Here is a 21306-nt window from a genome sequence, read left to right on the forward strand (position 1 = left end):
ACCCAGATAAAGTAACTGTCTGTGTCAGCTTGGATCTTTGCAGATAGCTACAGACTCTTGCATGGGGAGAAGGAGCAGTTCCAGTGAGAATGAAGAGAAACCTGTAAGATGATCAAACTTACTGGATTCAGTGAACATTGGCCAGGCAAAGCACTTCAGCGTCTCCTGGAGGGATTCTTGGGGGTCAGAGTGTATCACCGGGAGCATTTGTTTTGGGAAAATGAATAGAGCCTGGTTCTTATTGAATTTACATATGTAAATCTGGAGTGATGCCATTGAAATCAGTTAGTAAATTCAGAACGTGGCCCTGGGAATTTATCCCATGTGCGGCAAAGAGGCAGTGGCATCATTTGGACTCTCAGGAGTCGAGAAAATAATTATATAATTTACATCTCTATCCTGATATACTGCGACCCGCTATAACACAAATTCGGATATAACACGGTAAAGCAGCGCTCTGGGGGGCCGGGACTGCACACTCCGGTTGATCAAAGCAAGTTCAATATAATGCGTTTTCACCTAAAACACGGTAAGATTTTTTGGCACCTGAGCACAGCATTATATCGAGGAAGACGTGTGTGTGTGTGTATATATATATATATATATACGCACACACACAAGGCAATGAAATACATTTCTAAATATCTTCAATGCAGCACAGACAAATATCATGTCCATTTTCACCATGCACTTGTCATGTGTTTGTACAGATGTCATGAAACAATCGGCCACACTTAGAAGTGGAGGTCCAGAAAGGGTGTCGGTGGGAAGGTCACAATTGTAAAATCACACAGTGCTCAAATAGGCTGCGGAACTCCCAGCCACAGGATATGAATGGGACAAAGAGCTTAGCAGGATTCAAAGGGGGACTGGATGTTTATATGGGTAACCAGAAAATCCAAATACACTAGTAAGGACTGATTTGAAAACCCTTCGAATGGCTCTAAGCCTTCTTGATTTACATGACAAAATATCTCTAACTAATGGATGTCAGGGGGAAACTTTGGGAGTAGGTTATCTCATGGGTACCTATTGCGGGGCTCCTTCCTCTGAAGCACGTGGAACTGGCCAGTGGATACTGTGACAGATGGACTGCAGGTCTGATTCAGTCTGGCAGTGCCTATCTTGCTATCAGTGGTGTAAATCCAAGACTTTGTTTTTTTTATTTTTTATTTAGCTCCTGGGAGTCTCCAGACTTGTACTAAGAGCAGAAAGATGTCTCATTAAAAATCATCTAGTTTCCTGTTCTTTTTCCTTTCAGGAAGGAAAGTTCAAAACTCCTTGGATCTGCCCAGTACATAATGTCAGCTGTCAATGACACCAAATTCAAATTCACAGTGTTCCTTCTCACCGGGATACCTGGGCAAGAACACATCCACAATCTCTGGATCTCTCTCCCCCTGTGCTTAATGTATGTTATTTCAATATTAGGAAATTCAGTCATTCTGCTCATTATAAAAACAGATCCAAGCCTCCATGAGCCCATGTACATTTTCCTTTCCATGTTGGGCGTCACAGACCTTGGATTATTGATAGCCACCATGCCGACGATATTGGGCATATTCTTGTTTAACTCTAGGGAGATCAGCTTTGATGCCTGTTTTGCCCAGTTGTTCTTTATCGAGTCATTTCAATGCATTGAATCCTCTGTACTCTTGTTGATGGCCTTTGACCGCTTCATCGCAATCCGTGATCCGCTGAGATATGTCTCAATCTTAACCCTGCCGAGAATAGCCAAGATGGGACTGGTGTGTGTTCTAAGAGGGGTGGCCGTAATACTCCCATTCCCCTTTCTCCTGAAACGATTCCAATACTGTCAAGCGAATGTCCTCTCCCATTCTTACTGCATGGACCAGGAGGTCATGATGTTGGCTTGTTCGGATATCAGTGTCAACAGTATCTATGGCTTGTTTATTACAGTCATAATTTTGGTGTTCGACTTGCTGCTCATCTTCCTCTCTTATGTGATGATCCTCAAAACTGTGTTGAGCATCTCATCCCACAAGGAGTTCCTCAGGGCCCTGAACACCTGCGTCGCCCACCTCTGCGCCGTCCTGCTCTTCTACATACCAGAGTTCATCTTGACTTTGATACACAGATTCTGGAATGGCTCTTCTCCCTTGCTTCCAATTGTCCTGGGCAATGTCAATCTGCTGGTTCCTCCTCTGATTAACCCAATCGTGTACAGCATGAAAAGCAAACACCTTCGTTCGAGGATAATCAGGGTGTTCGTGAAGTGAAGGGTCAGTTTATCACTCGACCCCAGTGCTGGTGGCATAGGAAACAAGAAACACAGGACACGGCGACTTATTCCATCCTAGACCCTTCTATCTGTGTTGACATGAGCTACTGATCTCCACTCTGTCCAGACAGGTTCAGGAGGGGTCTAAGGCCTGAAGCAATGGTATAGGGGTTGTCTCCACCCACTGTTGGGGGAGGGCAGTGAACTGGGGGAAGGAGACCAAGGCAGGCAGCAGCATTTACAATGTGACTGTGTTCATGGAGAGCCAGGGAACCAGTAGGATGTTGGCCCATAAAGAGCCATATCGGTGGCTGCTCCAACCTCAGAATTCCTGTCAATACTCTTAATAAAGAGAAAGGACGTGGATGGTGTTTCCCATTACACCTGGCCTGTCACTGTCTTGTCTCTGGTTAAACATCCTTGGGCCATGAAAAAAGCTGCAGAGCTGTTTTGTGGTCACATTTCTGGCCCTTCCTGAGCGCCCTGGGTGCTGCATGATCCTTGAGGGCTGCGCCAGCTGGGGACAGGGGCTATTCAAGGGGCACAGACACCTACCCTCCCCCCACACCCTCAGCCAGGTGCTTGTGATGAGTCATGTCAGAGACATCATTAATGTAGGAGCTGCAAGAGAAGCCGTCCAGGCAACCCCCTCCTCATCACCACCGCTGGTGCACACCTGATGAGCTCACTCCACATGGAAGCAGGGCAGAGCTGGCTGTGTGAGTGAGGCTCTGACCCTCAGGTGTCCTGGCAAGAGACTCAGGCTTATATGTCCCTCCGTTTCTGCTACCCCAGCAATTCAAAGGGGTGGAAAAGGGCCTCTGCTCCCCAACAGAGTCATGGCAATCTCCTGTCCCAGTCCAGCCCATTCAGTATAGGGTGACCACCTTCTCAAAAGGAAAAAGCAAGACACATGCAGTAGCCATGCCCCCTCCATGGCTTCACCCCTAGCCATCTTTTCCCCCCTGAACTCCCACCTCCTGCTCCTTCTCTTCCCCCAAGCTCCACCCAGTGACCAGGCTGGATTTCAGAGCCAGGCTCTGGTAAAAGAAGTCCAGGGAGCAAGTGCCACTCTGGGGAACCCCAGACCCTCCACGTGTCCTGTTCAGGGTATGTGGCCTCGGGGGAAAGAGGAGAAGGGTGGGGCCTCATAGCAAGGGGGGGGCTAAAGCTCTCACCCCCCCAAAAGTGAAAAGTGGGGCTCTGTCCAGGAGCAAGTGTGGTTTGGCACCACAGGGAATTCGGGACAAATGCTGTTCCGGAGTCTCTCAGCCCACACTAGGACTTGAACACTGCATTTTGGGACTCTCCTGCCCAATTCAGGATGTGTGGTCCACTCTAATTCAGTGGCCATTAGAGGTGGCATCTTGGGTACTGTCCCCTTTATGGGTAGGAGAGATTAGTGGGGTCAGTGAACCGTTGATCCAGGGTGTGACCCTTTAAGATTCCTGTGATATTTGGAGCTGACAGAAGCTTTGTAGAGCCTGCTAGTAGGAGGGAGGAAGATGGATCCAGGAAATAAAATTTTGGGAAATCCCAGGCTACTGTTTTTTTAAGGGCCTGGGACAAGGGCCTTGTAGGGCAGGGCATGGCTCCCTTCACTCCATGCGATCATCTAGTCTGACCTCCTGCAGAATTTCACACAGTTACCCCCGTATTGAGCCCAATGACATGTCTGTGCATAGCTTGTGTTCATCAGAGAGATTTCAGCTCTGTTTATCTCATTAGGATGATTTCTGGTACTGGGTGGAGAACAACCCTTCGTGATGAGGTCTATCATTAGCACAGCCCCCTTTGACGTTGGAGTTCTGGGCCAGTCGTGCTGCTCGGCCTAGAAGGGGGAATCAGGATGTGCTTCCAGAGAGCGTTAGAGTGTTACCTGGCCAAACAGAGTCCTGTTGGGCTGCCCCTCGGTCTGATCCTGACCCCCATCTGCTACATGTGCAATGAGCACTGGAGATGGACATCGCACCCTGCACACAAGTTTCCATCATCACCAAGTTTGGGGGTAGCTGGATCAGGGTTTTTGAATTAAATAGGGAGTTAGCAAAGGCATTTGGAGCTGGGCTTGGGTTACGACCCTATCTATTAACAATCTGATTGGCCTTGCTTACCCGGTGTGTGCTTTTGTCATGCCTGAGCAAGAAGAGGAGATCGTCTGATCTGTGTCTCACGTACCCAGTGACTTTGTGAACCCATCACTGTTATGTCTGGGTGTCTGTAGCTTAACTCTGTTCCTTATAACAGGGGGCTCTTTAATCTAGTTCAGAAGGACACACTGTCTCTGCCACTGATGGACTGTGACAAGAAATTAACCAACTCTCAGTACCTTTGGTTTTGAGATATGTCCAGCAATGCAACTTCTTGGGTTTTTACACTATTTCCTGCCATTCTTAAAGCCCCAACTTCTGCAATGAAGACACTGCACAGGATTCTGAGCTTTTGGTTTTCTTTAAAAAGTTTATTTAAACAAACAATCTGCAGAAAAGCTAGAAAACCTGAAGCAGGTGGCCTCAATGGCTCAGAATCCAAAGTCAGAAATGAACCCAACATTAGCGTATTTTAAAATCTCATTATTTCTAAACCAATCTCATGATTTTTTGGCCGCGTGACTCACACTTATTGAAGGGTACTGAGAGGTGATTCTGAGTACCTAGTGTAAGAAATCTAAAAAGCAATGAGCAAATGACACAAAAACTAAGCAATATTTTAACGTACATCAGAAGCAGTAAGCCAGCCAAACAATGAGTGGGGCTAAGGAAAATTGAGGTGCTAAAGGATGTTTCTAGAAATATGAGGCTGTTGTGCAGAGGATATGTTTTGCCTTAGTCTTCAGTGCAGAGGATGAGAGGGAGATTCCCACACCTGAGCCATTCTTTTCAGGTTACAAATCTGAGGAACTCCCCACATTGAGATATCAGTAGAGGAGTTTATGATGCTGCACCCATATTCATCATAGCGGTACGATTATGAATGACTATGACATAATGACAGGTTTCAGAGTAGCAGCCGTGTTAGTCTGTATCCACAAATAGAACAGGAGTACTTGTGGCACCTTAGAGACTAACAAATTTATTACAGCATAAGCTTTCGTGGACTACAGCCCACTTCTTCGGATGCATATAGAATGGAACATGTATTGAGGAGATATATATACACACATACAGAGAGCATAAACAGGTGGGAGTTGTCTTACCAACTCTGAGAGGCCAATTAAGTAAGAAAAAAAAACTTTTGAAGTGATAATCAAGATAGGCCAGTACAGACAGTTTGATAAGAAGTGTGAGAATACTTACGAGGGGAGATAGATTCAATGTTTGTAATGGTTCAGCCATTCCCAGTCCTTATTCAATCCTAAATTGATTGTATCTAGTTTGCATATCAATTCCAGCTCAGCAGTCTCTCATTGGAGTCTGTTTTTGAAGTTTTTCTGTTGTAAGATAGCCACCCGCAGGTCTGTCATTGAATGACCAGACAGGTTAAAGTGTTCTCCCACTGGTTTTTGAGTATTATGATTCCTGATGTCAGATTTGTGTCCATTAATTCTTTTGTGGAGAGACTGTCCGGTTTGGCCAATGTATATGGCAGAGGGGCATTGCTGGCACATGATGGCATATATCACATTGGTAGATGGGCAGGTGAACGAGCCCCTGATGGTATGGCTGATGTGATTAGGTCCTATGATGATGTCACTTGAATAGATATGTGGACAGAGTTGTCATCGGGCTTTGTTACAAGGATAGGTTCCTGGGTCAGTGGTTTTGTTCAGTGATGTGTGGTTGCTGGTGAGTATTTGCTTTAGGTTGGGGGGTTGTCTGTAAGCGAGGACAGGTCTGTCTCCCAAGATCTGTGCGAGTGAGGGATCATCTTTCAGGATAGGTTGTAGATCTTTGACGATGCGCTGGAGAGGTTTTAGTTGGGGGCTGAAGGTGACAGCTAGTGGTGTTCTTGCATCTGGTACAAGATATGTCTTGAGAGGTGTCATTGGAAAAGTTCTGATTACCAAATTATGATTATCCTATTTGTGCGCATGTATCATTTTTGTACCTGAAGTTATGTATAGTAACTGTACATCTGTATTTCAAATGTGTTTACTCTGGGTAACACCCTCAAGTAGCCTTTCGAGGACAACAAGGAAGAAGCTAGACAGTGCTGATGGCTCATCAACACAGACTATGGACCATGCAAGAGCCGAGCCTCCCTGTGTCATTCCAGCCAGCCTATGAGTGATGGTTGCTATGACTCAGCAGGGCATGCAAGGTCATTGGACCAGATCACATGACACTGAACTCCATTTTGGTACCTGTATTTTTCCACCAACTGGGCTGGGAACTTGGCTTGAAACAAAGGGTTCTCACCGTATTGAAAAACTATACAAGGTGGGGAGTGACATCCTCTCTTGCCCTCACTCCCCACACAAGAGATCTCCTGGAAACAACTGAAGAAAAAAATCTGAACAGGGGGAAGTGCTGATCCCAGGCTAAAGGGATTTCTAGCCTGTGTATGAAAACATGGTGGTCTGCTTCTATCACCAGGCAGGGTGAGAAATTGATAATTCATATCACGTCTACCTTTCTCTAGTTAATAAACCAAAATGGAGTTTAGTGTCATGTGGTCTGGTTCCATGCCCTTGAATGCCCTGCTGAGTCATAGGAAGCGTTCTAAGGAAGGTTTACCAGATGAGGTATAACCTTCTCCTAGAGACTCTTGTTTCCCCTAATGTCCCATTACCTGGAACAGGGCCTTCTCAACCGACTGTCTGGACTGTAAGAATTTTGCCTAGTGGCTGTCACCCAGGTGTAACTAGATTTGAAATACAGATACATAGTCAATATTAATAACTTACGATACAAAAATGATACCGGCATACAAATAGGATCATTATATTCTGCCAATCATAATTTGTCCATAGAAACCTCATAAGACATTTTGTTTACAAGATGCATATAACTATGTCATAATCATATGATAAGCATACCACTATGATTAATATTGGTGACAGTTTCACAACCACCTTCTCAGCTACCCTGGAACCTGCATTGGGCATATAAAAAGCGGAGGTTCTTTGGGAAGAGACAAGCTTTTCCCGTGGGGCGACTTGGGGTCTCAAGAGAGTAGGCTTAGCGTGGCTGAGGGGGATCCGGCCAGCCCGGGAATCCTCAAACATCTGGGGTGGAGAGGCTCATTGCTCCAGCCATGGGGTCTGTGGAAACTCTGGACTTCTCTAGGAGTGGGGGGGAGGGGGAGGCACTCTGGCTGCGGGTGGGGGGGGGGAGGCGGGGACGGTGGGAGGCGGCAGAAGGAGTAGGGCCAGGGGGCTTCACCCCCTGCTCATGTTGGAAATCATAAGGAAAGGGATAGGTAATAAGACAGAAAATATCATGATGCCTCTATATAAATCTGTGGTATACCCACACCTTGAATCCTTTGTTCAGTTCTGTTCATCCCATCTTGAAAAAGATATATTAGAATTGGAAAAAGTACAGAGAAAGGTGACAAAAATGTTTAGGGGTATGGAACCGCTTCCATATGAGGAGACATTAAAAAGCCTGGAACATTTCATCTTGGAAAAAGAGAAGATTAAGCGGGGATAAAATACAGGCCTATAAAATCATAAGTGCAGTGGAGAAAGTGAATCAGAAAGGGTTATTTACCCCTTCACATGAACCAGGGGTCACCCAGGGAAATTAGTAGGCAGCAGGTTTAAAACAAACGAAAGAAAGTACTTTTTACACAAAGTACAGTCAGCTGTGGAACTCATTGCCAGAGGATGTTCTGAAAGCCAAAAGAATAACTGGTCCAGTACAGAATTAGATAAGTTGACTGAGCATATGTCCATCAATAGCTATTAGCCAAGATGATCAGGGTTGAAGCTCCATGCTCTGGGTGTCTCTAAACCTCTGATAGTCAGAAGCTGGGAGCAGACAGAGGGGATAGATCACTCTATAGTTACACTCATCTGTCAGTTCCCTCTGAAGTATCAGCACTAACCATTGTCAGAAGACAGGACATTGGGCTAGATGGGCCATTGATATGTCCCAATAAGGCCGTTTTTATGTTCTTAAATTGTTCCACTTATCAATGGGCTGCTAGAGACCGGCCATTTCCAGGGGCTGCCTGTGTTACAGAGCTGGCAAAGCCACCCTAGCCAACGTCCAGGGGCTGTTCAGTGTGGGATGCTGATGTGGTATAGTGCTGCAACCTAGGGTTGTGGTCCTCATGAGTGACAGAGGCTAGAACTGGGCTGGAAAAGAGAGTTTTTCCGACATTAAAATTTTTGACCCTGTGATAAATGAAGGGGGGAGGAGGGTAGCTGCCTTCGATGGACACACAGCCAGCCAGTTAGCTGTAAAATCCCTGTTGTTAGCTGTTCTCTATTTGCTTTACCTGTAAAGGGTTAAAACATCCTCCAGATAAAAGAAAAAAAAAGTGGGCACCTGACCAAAAGAGCCAATGGGAAGGTTAGAACTTTTTAAAATTGCAAAAGAAACTTTCCCTTTGTCTGTTGTTCTCTCTGGGCTGCAGGGACATGGAGCAGCAGTGGTATAAGCAGGAATGCTGTGTAATGTTTGAACCACGTATGAAACATTATTTTCCATACCTAGAAGGAACCATAGGGATAGGGAATGTTTACACAGACGCAATCAGCTTTATTTCTTTATTTTGGCGTGTGGATCTCCTCTGTGCTAAGCCCAGATGCTTTCGTTTGCTTGTAACCTTTAAGCTGAACCCCCAAGAAAGCTATTTTGGGTGCTTAATTTTAGAATTGCTCTTTTAAAATGAAGCAAAAGCCCAAGTTCCAGATGTATTTTCTTTCTTTTTGTTTTTAATAACATTTACCTTTTTTAAGAACAGGATTTGGATTTTTGTGTCCTAAGAGGTTTGTGCACATGCTCTTTGAGCTGGTGACAACAGCTAATTTCCTTTGTTTTCTTTCTCAGCTCTTCCCTGGAGCGGATATGTGAAAGGGATTGAGGGTACCCCACAGGGAGGAATTCCCAAGTGCTCCTTCCAGGGTCTAAGAGGTTTCTTTTGCATTTGGGTGGTGGCAGCGTTTACCAAGCCAAGGTCAGAGAAAAGCTGTAACCTTGGGAGTGTAATACCAGCCTGGAGTGGCAGGTATTAATTTTAGAATTCTTGCAGGCCCCCATCTTCTGCACTTGGAGTGACAGAGTGGGGAATCAACCCTGACAGACACGAACTGAAATGTTTCCTTTTCATCCATATTTTAGGGGGAGTTTTCATACAAAATAGATCATTTTACTCAGCTGCCATGATATTGCCCAGTTGCAGCTTTTTGGCTCTGCAACAGAAATTGGAGACTTTTCATCGGCTGCTTCCTCACAACGTAAATGAAGTTTGCACTGACTGAGTCTGTGGCTGGACTCAGGGTATGGAAAGGTCAAAACCTCCTGCCCTGTCTATGACTGGGATATTGTGTCCATCAGCTACTCTAAGCAGCCTTCCCGTCTCTGTGCAGGTCCTTCCACCCTGTACAACTCACCCTTCAGCGCATCCTGTGGGCAGTGGCTATTGTGACAGGCCCTGGTTGCATATCTCTGATTAGCCTGTGATAGCAGGGAGCTGGAGAGGGTCCTAGAGCAGTTGTGAAGGCACAGAGATTGTGTGTGAGTGGGCCTAGCTACCAGTGGATCTGTGCATAACATTGGGGATCCCTAGATCCTGGGTCCCACCTTTCATTCCTCAGGGAAAAGGGAAGGGACCTCCCCTCCTGGAACAACCTGTGGGAAATTTCCATGTACGGAGCCTTGTGGAATCTCCCTTCCCTGGTCTGCACCCTTGGTTTGTAATGCAGGAAAGGGTTCTGCCGGGGAGAAATCTGGTCCTATTTTATTATTATTATTTTTATTATTTTATTTTATTATATTTTATTTTCTTTCAGCAAGATCACAGCTGTGACAGCATCACCATTATCACTTGCCACCCCGAGGTAGCCATGTGCCTAATCAGAACCATTCGAACAGTTATGACAAGCCCGGATTCCAGGAACAGAGCCTGCAGCAGGGCTGGCGCTGCAGTCCAGGTGGGTAGCATCACCCCACATCCTCTGTGATTTGGCCTCCTGCACTTTGCCATTGGCTGTGACAGGGGATAAAGCTGCTGCATGCTGAGCCGAGCAGCTGAGCTTCCCTGATGGCCAAGTGGCCCCCAAGGGACTGTGCAGACATGCTTCATAAAGACAGTTGCCTCCATATCTGAACAGATACTGCCTGCTGCCCTGCAACCTCTCCGATGACTCCTTGTCCTTTAGGGTGAAGATCTCTGGTGTCAGTGGCTCCCCTTCTAGCAGGAATTGGGTACGTTGGCAGGTTTCACTCTCTTTACAATGCAAAGTGATGTGTAAAGGCTGCGAGCTGTTTCCATTGGCAGATGTTCTGTGCAGCAGCAGAGGACTCAGCTGGGCTGTCAGGGTGTCTCAGCGATGGGGCTGGAGGGCAGGCAGCACTAGGTAGCTTGGGAACCCCACCTGCACATCTGCCCATGGTCCTCAGTGGGTTATTCAAGCTACACAGAAATCTAAGATTCAGAATGAGCTCAGAGTGTTAAAACCCCAAAGCCCTGAGTCAGGATATCTCAAGGGGTCCCATTTCTAGACGTACCGTGTGCTCTGGGCCCGATCCTGCCAGGGGCTGAGTGAGAGGAAACCGCACGGGATTTCAGTGACTAGTTCCCAAATTGCCTCAGGTTTATTTGCTCCTGGAAATTTAATCAGCAAATGCATTTTCAAAGGTTTTATCATCCAGGTCAATTGTAAATATAGGAATTCAGAGCTGTGTTGCTCTGCGGTAAAAGGTCCGATAAGGCATATTTCTATTTCCTGACTGGCTGATACCTCTAGAATCTCTGTCCTGTAGATAACCCTGGGAGTTACTGGGCTACCAGCATCTCTGCCCACTCACTGATCTGTGAGTGCCAGAGGTCAGGCCTCGTAACCTTCCCTCTCATACGGTGGAATCCCATGATCCTCCCACCCTCAGACTGGGCCCTGGGCTACAGCACACTGTGGGGGGACTGTGCTTGGCCAGCAGGTCCGAGTGGGTTCAGCACCTGCGGTTCTTCCCTTTGTGAGCGTGTGACTAATGCTGAGACGAGTGACCAGTCAGCCTTCTTGAACCAGACACTCTTAAATCTGAACAGTAGGAATAAAGCGTAACATGGGAGAAGAATAGGATTTTCCAAGAACAGTCTGTACACCTCTCTGACCCCAAGTACTCCCACACTGATGTAGACACAGGTAGGCCAAGGGCCTTCAGATTTCCACTGCAGTGTCTGTCCTTGCAGTCTGAAATGCTTCTCAGCAAAAGCTGCCCCATCTCTGGACAAACTCCCAGCACTGGCAAAACAAGCTGTGTAACATGGCTGGAGCCTGGAAATAGGCTCTTCCCTACTTGTAGCTCCAGTGTCGTCTCTCAATCTCCCTGAAGTGGTTACTGAGCGATGGCTTTTCTTGATCTGTGCCTTCCCATCCTGTTTGTTTTCCAGCAGCCTGCTATTAAATTATGAAGAGCCAAACTGGTTTCACCCAATAAAGCCGTAACATAAACATCCCAAAAGTTAACTCAATATAGTTATACAGCAAACATCCCAACAACTGGGTTTCACAGACATATTCGCTATGGCAGCTCAGCTCCATGTCTGTCCCCATGTCTTTCCCGGGTGCTACGTATTCTGTGAATACAGGACAGAGACAGTAGAGAGAGAGAGCAATAGACTACTTTCCTGTGTGAAATGAAGTTCCATTTCCATTAATACTTTGAAATCCACTTTCTGAAAAACCTCATTGTGGCTGAATAACAGGTGCTGGGGTCACTATGTGTTAGAGAGTGAGAGCTCAGGGAATTAATATTTTCTATACTGACCCCAGTGCCTGTTACCACTCTGGATACAGGTTACAGACTGACAGAAGAAAACCTGAGGAGAACCAGTCAGCTATTAACCCAGGGACAGAGGAGCTAATAGACTTTTGTTTGCTGACAAGCGACTGAATAAGGGCTGGGACACTGCGATCTTTTCAGGTTCTGAAGAAATCCAAATGACAGACACTACATTTTAAGTCCAACTCTAACCTGAGAAATCATCTCTGAGAGAAGATCAAAGGGGAAAGACTGGGTTGATGTGTGTGTTGAAGTACAGATCTGTAAACGTTATGTCAAAACTTTTCACTGTAAGGAAATTTTACACATCAAACTTTGCTGACATGCATATATATCAAAAGCCAGCAGCAGAGTTTTTAGAATCTCTACAGGAAGGAGCAGTGATAACATTACTGCTTATTGGCTTTTGCTTTAGAAAGTATTTCAAGTATCAGGGGGTAGCCGTGTTAGTCTGTATCTACAAAAACAACAAAGAGTCTGGTGGCACCTTAAAGACTAACAGATTTATTTGGGCATAAGCTTTCGTGAGTAAAAACCTCACTTCTTCGGATGCATAGAGTGAAAGCTACAGATGCAGGCATTATATACAGACACATGGAGAGCAGGGAGTTACTTCACAAGTGGCGAACCAGTGTTGACAAGGCCAATTCAATCAGGGTGGATGTAGTCCACTCCCAATAATAGATGAGGAGGTGTCAATTCCAGGAGAGGAAAAGCTGCTTCTGTAGTGAGCCAGCCACTCCCAATCCCTATTCAAGCCCAGATTAATGGTGTTGAATTTGCAAATGAATTTTAGTTCTGCTGTTTCTCTTTGAAGTCTGTTTCTGAAGTTTTTTTGTTCAATGACAGTGACTTTTAAATCTGTGATAGAATGACCAGGGAGATTGAAGTGTTCACTTACTGGCTTGTGTATGTTACCATTCCTGATGTCCGATTTGTGTCCATTTATTCTTTTGCGGAGGGACTGTCCGGTTTGGCCAATGTACATGGCAGAGGGGCATTGCTGGCACATGATGGCATATATGACATTAGTGGATGTGCAGGTGAATGAGCCCCTGATGGTGTGGCTGATGTGGTTGGGTCCTCTGATGCTGTTGCCAGAGTAGATATGGGGACAGAGTAGGCAACGAGGTTTGCTACAGGGATAGGTTCCTGGGTTGGTGTTTCTGTGGTGTGGTGTGTAGTTGCTGGTGAGTATTTGCTTCAGGTTGGGGGGTTGTCTGTAAGCAAGGACTGGCCTGCCTCCCAAGGTCTGTGAGAGTGAGGGATCATTTTCCAGGATAGGTTGTAGGTCGTGGATAATGCGCTGGAGAGGTTTTAGCTGGGGGCTGTATGTGATGGCCAGTGGTGTTCTGTTATTGTCCTTGTTGGGCCTGTCCTGTAGTAGGTGATTTCTGGGTACCCGTCTTGCTCTGTCAATCTGTTTCCTCACTTCCCCAGGTGGGTATTGTAGTTTTACGAATGCTTGATAAAGATCTTGTAGGTGTTTGTCTCTGTCTGAGGGGTTGGAGCAAATTCGGTTGTATCTTAGGGCTTGGCTGTAGACAATGGATCGTATGATGTGTCTTGGATGGAAGCTGGAGGCATGTAGGTACGTATAGCGGTCAGTAGGTTTCCGGTATAGGGTGGTGTTTATGTGACCATCACTTATTTGTACTGTAGTGTCCAGGAAGTGGATCTCTTGTGTGGACTGGTCCAGGCTGAGGTTGATGGTGGGGTGGAAATTGTTGAAGTCCAGGTGGAATTCTTCAAGGGCCTCCTTTCCGTGGGTCCATATGATGAAGATGTCATCAATGTAGCGCAAGTAGAGGAGGGGCACTAGGGGACGAGAGCTGAGGAAGCGTTGTTCTAAGTCAGCCATAAAAATGTTGGCATACTGTGGGGCCATGCGGGTACCCATAGCAGTGCCACTGACTTGAAGGTATAAGTTGTCCCCAAATCTGAAGTGGTTGTGGGTGAGGACAAAGTCACAAAGCTCAGCCACCAGGCTTGCTGTGGCCTCATCAGGGATACTGTTCCTGACAGCTTGTAGTCCATCCTCATGTGGAATATTGGTATAAAGTGCTTCTACATCCATGGTGGCCAGGATGGTGTTTTCAGGAAGAACGTCAATGCACTGTAGTTTCCTCAGGAAGTCGGTGGTGTCTCGAAGATAGCTGGGAGTGCTGGTAGCATAGGGTCTGAGGAGAGTGTCCAAATAGCCAGATAATCCTGCTGTCAGAGTACCAATGCCTGAGATGATGGGGCATCCAGGGTTTCCGGGTTTATGGATCTTTGGTAGTAGATAGAATACCCCTGGTCGGGGTTCTGGGGGGGTGTCCATGTAGATTTGTTCCCGTACTGTAGCTGGGAGTTTCTTGAGCAGATGGTGTAGTTTCTTTTGGTATTCCTCAGTAGGATCAGAGGATAGTGGCCTGTAGAATGTGGTCTTGGAGAGTTGCCTGGCAGCCTCCTGTTCATAATCTGACCTGTTCATTATGACTACAGCACCTCCTTTGTCAGCCCCTTTGATGATAATGTCAGAGTTGTTTCTGAGGCTGTGGATGGCATTGCGTTCTATACGGCTGAGGTTATGGGACAAGTGATGTTGTTTGTCCACAATTTCAGCCTGTGCACGTCTGCGGAAACACTCTATGTAGAGGTCCAGTCTGTCATTTCGACCATCAGGAGGAGTCCACGCAGAGTTCCTCTTCTTGTAGTGTTGGTAGGAAGGTTCCTGTGGGTCAGTGCACTGTTCAGTGGTGCGTTGAAAATATTCCTTGAGTCGGAGACGACGAAAGTAGGCTTCCAAATCACCGCAGAACTGTATCATGTTCGTGGGGATGGTGGGACAGAAAGAGAGTCCCCGAGATAGGACAGACTCTTCTGCTGGGCTAAGTGTGTGGTTGGAAAGATTGACAATGTTGTTAGATGAGTTGAGGGTACCATTGTTATAGCCCCCAGTGGCAGGTATTAGTTTAGATAGCTTACAGTCCTTTTTCCTCTGTAGAGAAGTGAAATGTGCATTGTAAATGGCTTGTCTCATTTTTGTAAAGTCCAGCCACGTTGAAGTTTGTGTAGAAGGCTGGTATTGTATGAGAGTCTCCAGTTCTGAGAGCTCATTCTTGATCTTCTCCTGTCTGCTGTATAGGATGCTGATCAGGTGGTTCCTCAGTTTCTTTGAGAGTGTGTGGCACAGTCTCTCACCATACTCAGTGTAGTATGTTGATTGCAATGGATTTTTTACCTTCAGTCCTTTTGGTATGATGTCCATCTGTTTGCATTTGGAGAGGAAGATGATGTCTGTCTGTATCTGTGCAAGTTTTTTGTTGAGGTTGATGGATTTCCACTCCATACGGCTAAATTTAGTGCCTTGCATGTTGTCAAGTATCAGGGGGTAGCCGTGTTAGTCTGTATCTACAAAAACAACAAAGAGTCTGGTGGCACCTTAAAGACTAACAGATTTATTTGGGCATAAGCTTTCGTGAGTAAAAACCTCACTTCTTCGGATGCATAGAGTGAAAGCTACAGATGCAGGCATTATATACAGACACATGGAGAGCAGGGAGTTACTTCACAAGTGGCGAACCAGTGTTGACAAGGCCAATTCAATCAGGGTGGATGTAGTCCACTCCCAATAATAGATGAGGAGGTGTCAATTCCAGGAGAGGAAAAGCTGCTTCTGTAGTGAGCCAGCCACTCCCAATCCCTATTCAAGCCCAGATTAATGGTGTTGAATTTGCAAATGAATTTTAGTTCTGCTGTTTCTCTTTGAAGTCTGTTTCTGAAGTTTTTTTGTTCAATGACAGTGACTTTTAAATCTGTGATAGAATGACCAGGGAGATTGAAGTGTTCACTTACTGGCTTGTGTATGTTACCATTCCTGATGTCCGATTTGTGTCCATTTATTCTTTTGCGGAGGGACTGTCCGGTTTGGCCAATGTACATGGCAGAGGGGCATTGCTGGCACATGATGGCATATATGACATTAGTGGATGTGCAGGTGAATGAGCCCCTGATGGTGTGGCTGATGTGGTTGGGTCCTCTGATGCTGTTGCCAGAGTAGATATGGGGACAGAGTAGGCAACGAGGTTTGCTACAGGGATAGGTTCCTGGGTTGGTGTTTCTGTGGTGTGGTGTGTAGTTGCTGGTGAGTATTTGCTTCAGGTTGGGGGGTTGTCTGTAAGCAAGGACTGGCCTGCCTCCCAAGGTCTGTGAGAGTGAGGGATCATTTTCCAGGATAGGTTGTAGGTCGTGGATAATGCGCTGGAGAGGTTTTAGCTGGGGGCTGTATGTGATGGCCAGTGGTGTTCTGTTATTGTCCTTGTTGGGCCTGTCCTGTAGTAGGTGATTTCTGGGTACCCGTCTTGCTCTGTCAATCTGTTTCCTCACTTCCCCAGGTGGGTATTGTAGTTTTACGAATGCTTGATAAAGATCTTGTAGGTGTTTGTCTCTGTCTGAGGGGTTGGAGCAAATTCGGTTGTATCTTAGGGCTTGGCTGTAGACAATGGATCGTATGATGTGTCTTGGATGGAAGCTGGAGGCATGTAGGTACGTATAGCGGTCAGTAGGTTTCCGGTATAGGGTGGTGTTTATGTGACCATCACTTATTTGTACTGTAGTGTCCAGGAAGTGGATCTCTTGTGTGGACTGGTCCAGGCTGAGGTTGATGGTGGGGTGGAAATTGTTGAAGTCCAGGTGGAATTCTTCAAGGGCCTCCTTTCCGTGGGTCCATATGATGAAGATGTCATCAATGTAGCGCAAGTAGAGGAGGGGCACTAGGGGACGAGAGCTGAGGAAGCGTTGTTCTAAGTCAGCCATAAAAATGTTGGCATACTGTGGGGCCATGCGGGTACCCATAGCAGTGCCACTGACTTGAAGGTATAAGTTGTCCCCAAATCTGAAGTGGTTGTGGGTGAGGACAAAGTCACAAAGCTCAGCCACCAGGCTTGCTGTGGCCTCATCAGGGATACTGTTCCTGACAGCTTGTAGTCCATCCTCATGTGGAATATTGGTATAAAGTGCTTCTACATCCATGGTGGCCAGGATGGTGTTTTCAGGAAGAACGTCAATGCACTGTAGTTTCCTCAGGAAGTCGGTGGTGTCTCGAAGATAGCTGGGAGTGCTGGTAGCATAGGGTCTGAGGAGAGTGTCCAAATAGCCAGATAATCCTGCTGTCAGAGTACCAATGCCTGAGATGATGGGGCGTCCAGGGTTTCCGGGTTTATGGATCTTTGGTAGTAGATAGAATACCCCTGGTCGGGGTTCTGGGGGGGTGTCCATGTAGATTTGTTCCCGTACTGTAGCTGGGAGTTTCTTGAGCAGATGGTGTAGTTTCTTTTGGTATTCCTCAGTAGGATCAGAGGATAGTGGCCTGTAGAATGTGGTCTTGGAGAGTTGCCTGGCAGCCTCCTGTTCATAATCTGACCTGTTCATTATGACTACAGCACCTCCTTTGTCAGCCCCTTTGATGATAATGTCAGAGTTGTTTCTGAGGCTGTGGATGGCATTGCGTTCTATACGGCTGAGGTTATGGGACAAGTGATGTTGTTTGTCCACAATTTCAGCCTGTGCACGTCTGCGGAAACACTCTATGTAGAGGTCCAGTCTGTCATTTCGACCATCAGGAGGAGTCCACGCAGAGTTCCTCTTCTTGTAGTGTTGGTAGGAAGGTTCCTGTGGGTCAGTGCACTGTTCAGTGGTGCGTTGAAAATATTCCTTGAGTCGGAGACGACGAAAGTAGGCTTCCAAATCACCGCAGAACTGTATCATGTTCGTGGGGATGGTGGGACAGAAAGAGAGTCCCCGAGATAGGACAGACTCTTCTGCTGGGCTAAGTGTGTGGTTGGAAAGATTGACAATGTTGTTAGATGAGTTGAGGGTACCATTGTTATAGCCCCCAGTGGCAGGTATTAGTTTAGATAGCTTACAGTCCTTTTTCCTCTGTAGAGAAGTGAAATGTGCATTGTAAATGGCTTGTCTCATTTTTGTAAAGTCCAGCCACGTTGAAGTTTGTGTAGAAGGCTGGTATTGTATGAGAGTCTCCAGTTCTGAGAGCTCATTCTTGATCTTCTCCTGTCTGCTGTATAGGATGCTGATCAGGTGGTTCCTCAGTTTCTTTGAGAGTGTGTGGCACAGTCTCTCACCATACTCAGTGTAGTATGTTGATTGCAATGGATTTTTTACCTTCAGTCCTTTTGGTATGATGTCCATCTGTTTGCATTTGGAGAGGAAGATGATGTCTGTCTGTATCTGTGCAAGTTTTTTGTTGAGGTTGATGGATTTCCACTCCATACGGCTAAATTTAGTGCCTTGCATGTTGTCAAGTATCAGGGGGTAGCCGTGTTAGTCTGTATCTACAAAAACAACAAAGAGTCTGGTGGCACCTTAAAGACTAACAGATTTATTTGGGCATAAGCTTTCGTGAGTAAAAACCTCACTTCTTCGGATGCATAGAGTGAAAGCTACAGATGCAGGCATTATATACAGACACATGGAGAGCAGGGAGTTACTTCACAAGTGGCGAACCAGTGTTGACAAGGCCAATTCAATCAGGGTGGATGTAGTCCACTCCCAATAATAGATGAGGAGGTGTCAATTCCAGGAGAGGAAAAGCTGCTTCTGTAGTGAGCCAGCCACTCCCAATCCCTATTCAAGCCCAGATTAATGGTGTTGAATTTGCAAATGAATTTTAGTTCTGCTGTTTCTCTTTGAAGTCTGTTTCTGAAGTTTTTTTGTTCAATGACAGTGACTTTTAAATCTGTGATAGAATGACCAGGGAGATTGAAGTGTTCACTTACTGGCTTGTGTATGTTACCATTCCTGATGTCCGATTTGTGTCCATTTATTCTTTTGCGGAGGGACTGTCCGGTTTGGCCAATGTACATGGCAGAGGGGCATTGCTGGCACATGATGGCATATATGACATTAGTGGATGTGCAGGTGAATGAGCCCCTGATGGTGTGGCTGATGTGGTTGGGTCCTCTGATGCTGTTGCCAGAGTAGATATGGGGACAGAGTAGGCAACGAGGTTTGCTACAGGGATAGGTTCCTGGGTTGGTGTTTCTGTGGTGTGGTGTGTAGTTGCTGGTGAGTATTTGCTTCAGGTTGGGGGGTTGTCTGTAAGCAAGGACTGGCCTGCCTCCCAAGGTCTGTGAGAGTGAGGGATCATTTTCCAGGATAGGTTGTAGGTCGTGGATAATGCGCTGGAGAGGACAGGCCCAACAAGGACAATAACAGAACACCACTGGCCATCACATACAGCCCCCAGCTAAAACCTCTCCAGCGCATTATCCATGACCTACAACCTATCCTGGAAAATGATCCCTCACTCTCACAGACCTTGGGAGGCAGGCCAGTCCTTGCTTACAGACAACCCCCCAACCTGAAGCAAATACTCACCAGCAACTACACACCACACCACAGAAACACCAACCCAGGAACCTATCCCTGTAGCAAACCTCGTTGCCTACTCTGTCCCCATATCTACTCTGGCAACAGCATCAGAGGACCCAACCACATCAGCCACACCATCAGGGGCTCATTCACCTGCACATCCACTAATGTCATATATGCCATCATGTGCCAGCAATGCCCCTCTGCCATGTACGTTGGCCAAACCGGACAGTCCCTCCGCAAAAGAATAAATGGACACAAATCGGACATCAGGAATGGTAACATACACAAGCCAGTAAGTGAACACTTCAATCTCCCTGGTCATTCTATCACAGATTTAAAAGTCACTGTCATTGAACAAAAAAACTTCAGAAACAGACTTCAAAGAGAAACAGCAGAACTAAAATTCATTTGCAAATTCAACACCATTAATCTGGGCTTGAATAGGGATTGGGAGTGGCTGGCTCACTACAGAAGCAGCTTTTCCTCTCCTGGAATTGACACCTCCTCATCTATTATTGGGAGTGGACTACATCCACCCTGATTGAATTGGCCTTGTCAACACTGGTTCGCCACTTGTGAAGTAACTCCCTGCTCTCCATGTGTCTGTATATAATGCCTGCATCTGTAGCTTTCACTCTATGCATCCGAAGAAGTGAGGTTTTTACTCACGAAAGCTTATGCCCAAATAAAAGTATTTCAGAAGTACTACACATACTATTTGGAAAGGTTTTATGCTATGAACTCCTTGTTCAGTGAATAGTTGTATTATACTGTCTCCTGGTAACTGAGCAGAAGCTGTTTCTAATCAGGGTCATGAACATAATACCTCTGCAATACCTGTGCACGACTTTCCAAAAAGTCCTGAGAAAAAGTCCGCTGGTTTTTGTTTCAGCAAAAAGTAGAGCAGAGGTGCAGGAAAGGGGAGCGTAATAGTGGTTGTATGTAATTTACACCATTAGCTGTTACACGAGCATACCTGAAATACCTTGCACACTGAAGAGGATATTAGTGCAAACCTACTGTTTGCACTATTCACCCATTTGTCATGCCAACCCCTCCCCCACCCAGATGATGTAACTGTCCGCGTCAGCTTGTATCTTTGCAAATAGCTACAGACCCTTACACGGGGAGAAGGAGGAGTTCCTGTGAGAATGAAGCGAAACCTGTAGGATGATCAGACTCTCTGGATTCACTCAACATTGGCCAGGTAAAGCACTTCAGCTTCTCCTGGAGGGATTCTTGGGGGTCAGAGTCTATCACTAGGAGCATTTGTTTAGGATTCATGAATAGAGCTGGTTCTTATCGAATTTACATATGTAAATCTGGAGTGATGCAGTTGAAGTCAATGTTAGTGATTTGGGAATTTATCCCATGTGCTGCAAAGAGGCAGCGGCATAATTTGGACTCTCAGGAGTGGAGAAAATATATATTGTGGAAGAAACGAACTCCACTCTCAGGTTGGAAACAACAAAATCAGAGACAGCTTTATTCAGGACATGCAATTGCAAGGGAAGAACACAGCTGACAGAGGGCATCCCTGCCTCAGTTTCTCCAAAGTACAAGCAAAATCACACAAGCATTTATACCTCTTTGTGATGTGCATTAATTAAAAACATGTGCATTTTATTTAGGCTATTTGCTATCTAGTCCAGTATTTTCTCACTTTCTCGTCTCAAACATCGTTATCTCAAGGCTAGGTCACACTGACTATTCTGCTGTTTTCCACTCGCTTCTGACGTGAGCCCTGCTTCTACAGGTCTCGCGATATTAGGCTAAGACTTGACAGAACAG

At 46.1% G+C, this 21306-nt stretch overlaps 1 protein-coding gene across 1 annotated transcript; it reads left to right on the forward strand.

The window, feature by feature from the left end:
- The first annotated feature begins 1301 nt into the window (after positions 1–1301).
- On the forward strand, positions 1302–2240 carry LOC128835778 (olfactory receptor 51A4-like). The gene has a single exon (XM_054025455.1). It carries the CDS (start codon positions 1302–1304, stop codon positions 2238–2240), a length of 939 nt encoding a protein of 312 aa, XP_053881430.1.
- Positions 2241–21306: the final 19066 nt, after the last annotated feature.

The sequence above is a fragment of the Malaclemys terrapin genome, chromosome 1 (assembly GCF_027887155.1).
Source record: "Malaclemys terrapin pileata isolate rMalTer1 chromosome 1, rMalTer1.hap1, whole genome shotgun sequence".
In the NCBI taxonomy this organism is placed as follows: Eukaryota; Metazoa; Chordata; order Testudines; family Emydidae; genus Malaclemys; species Malaclemys terrapin.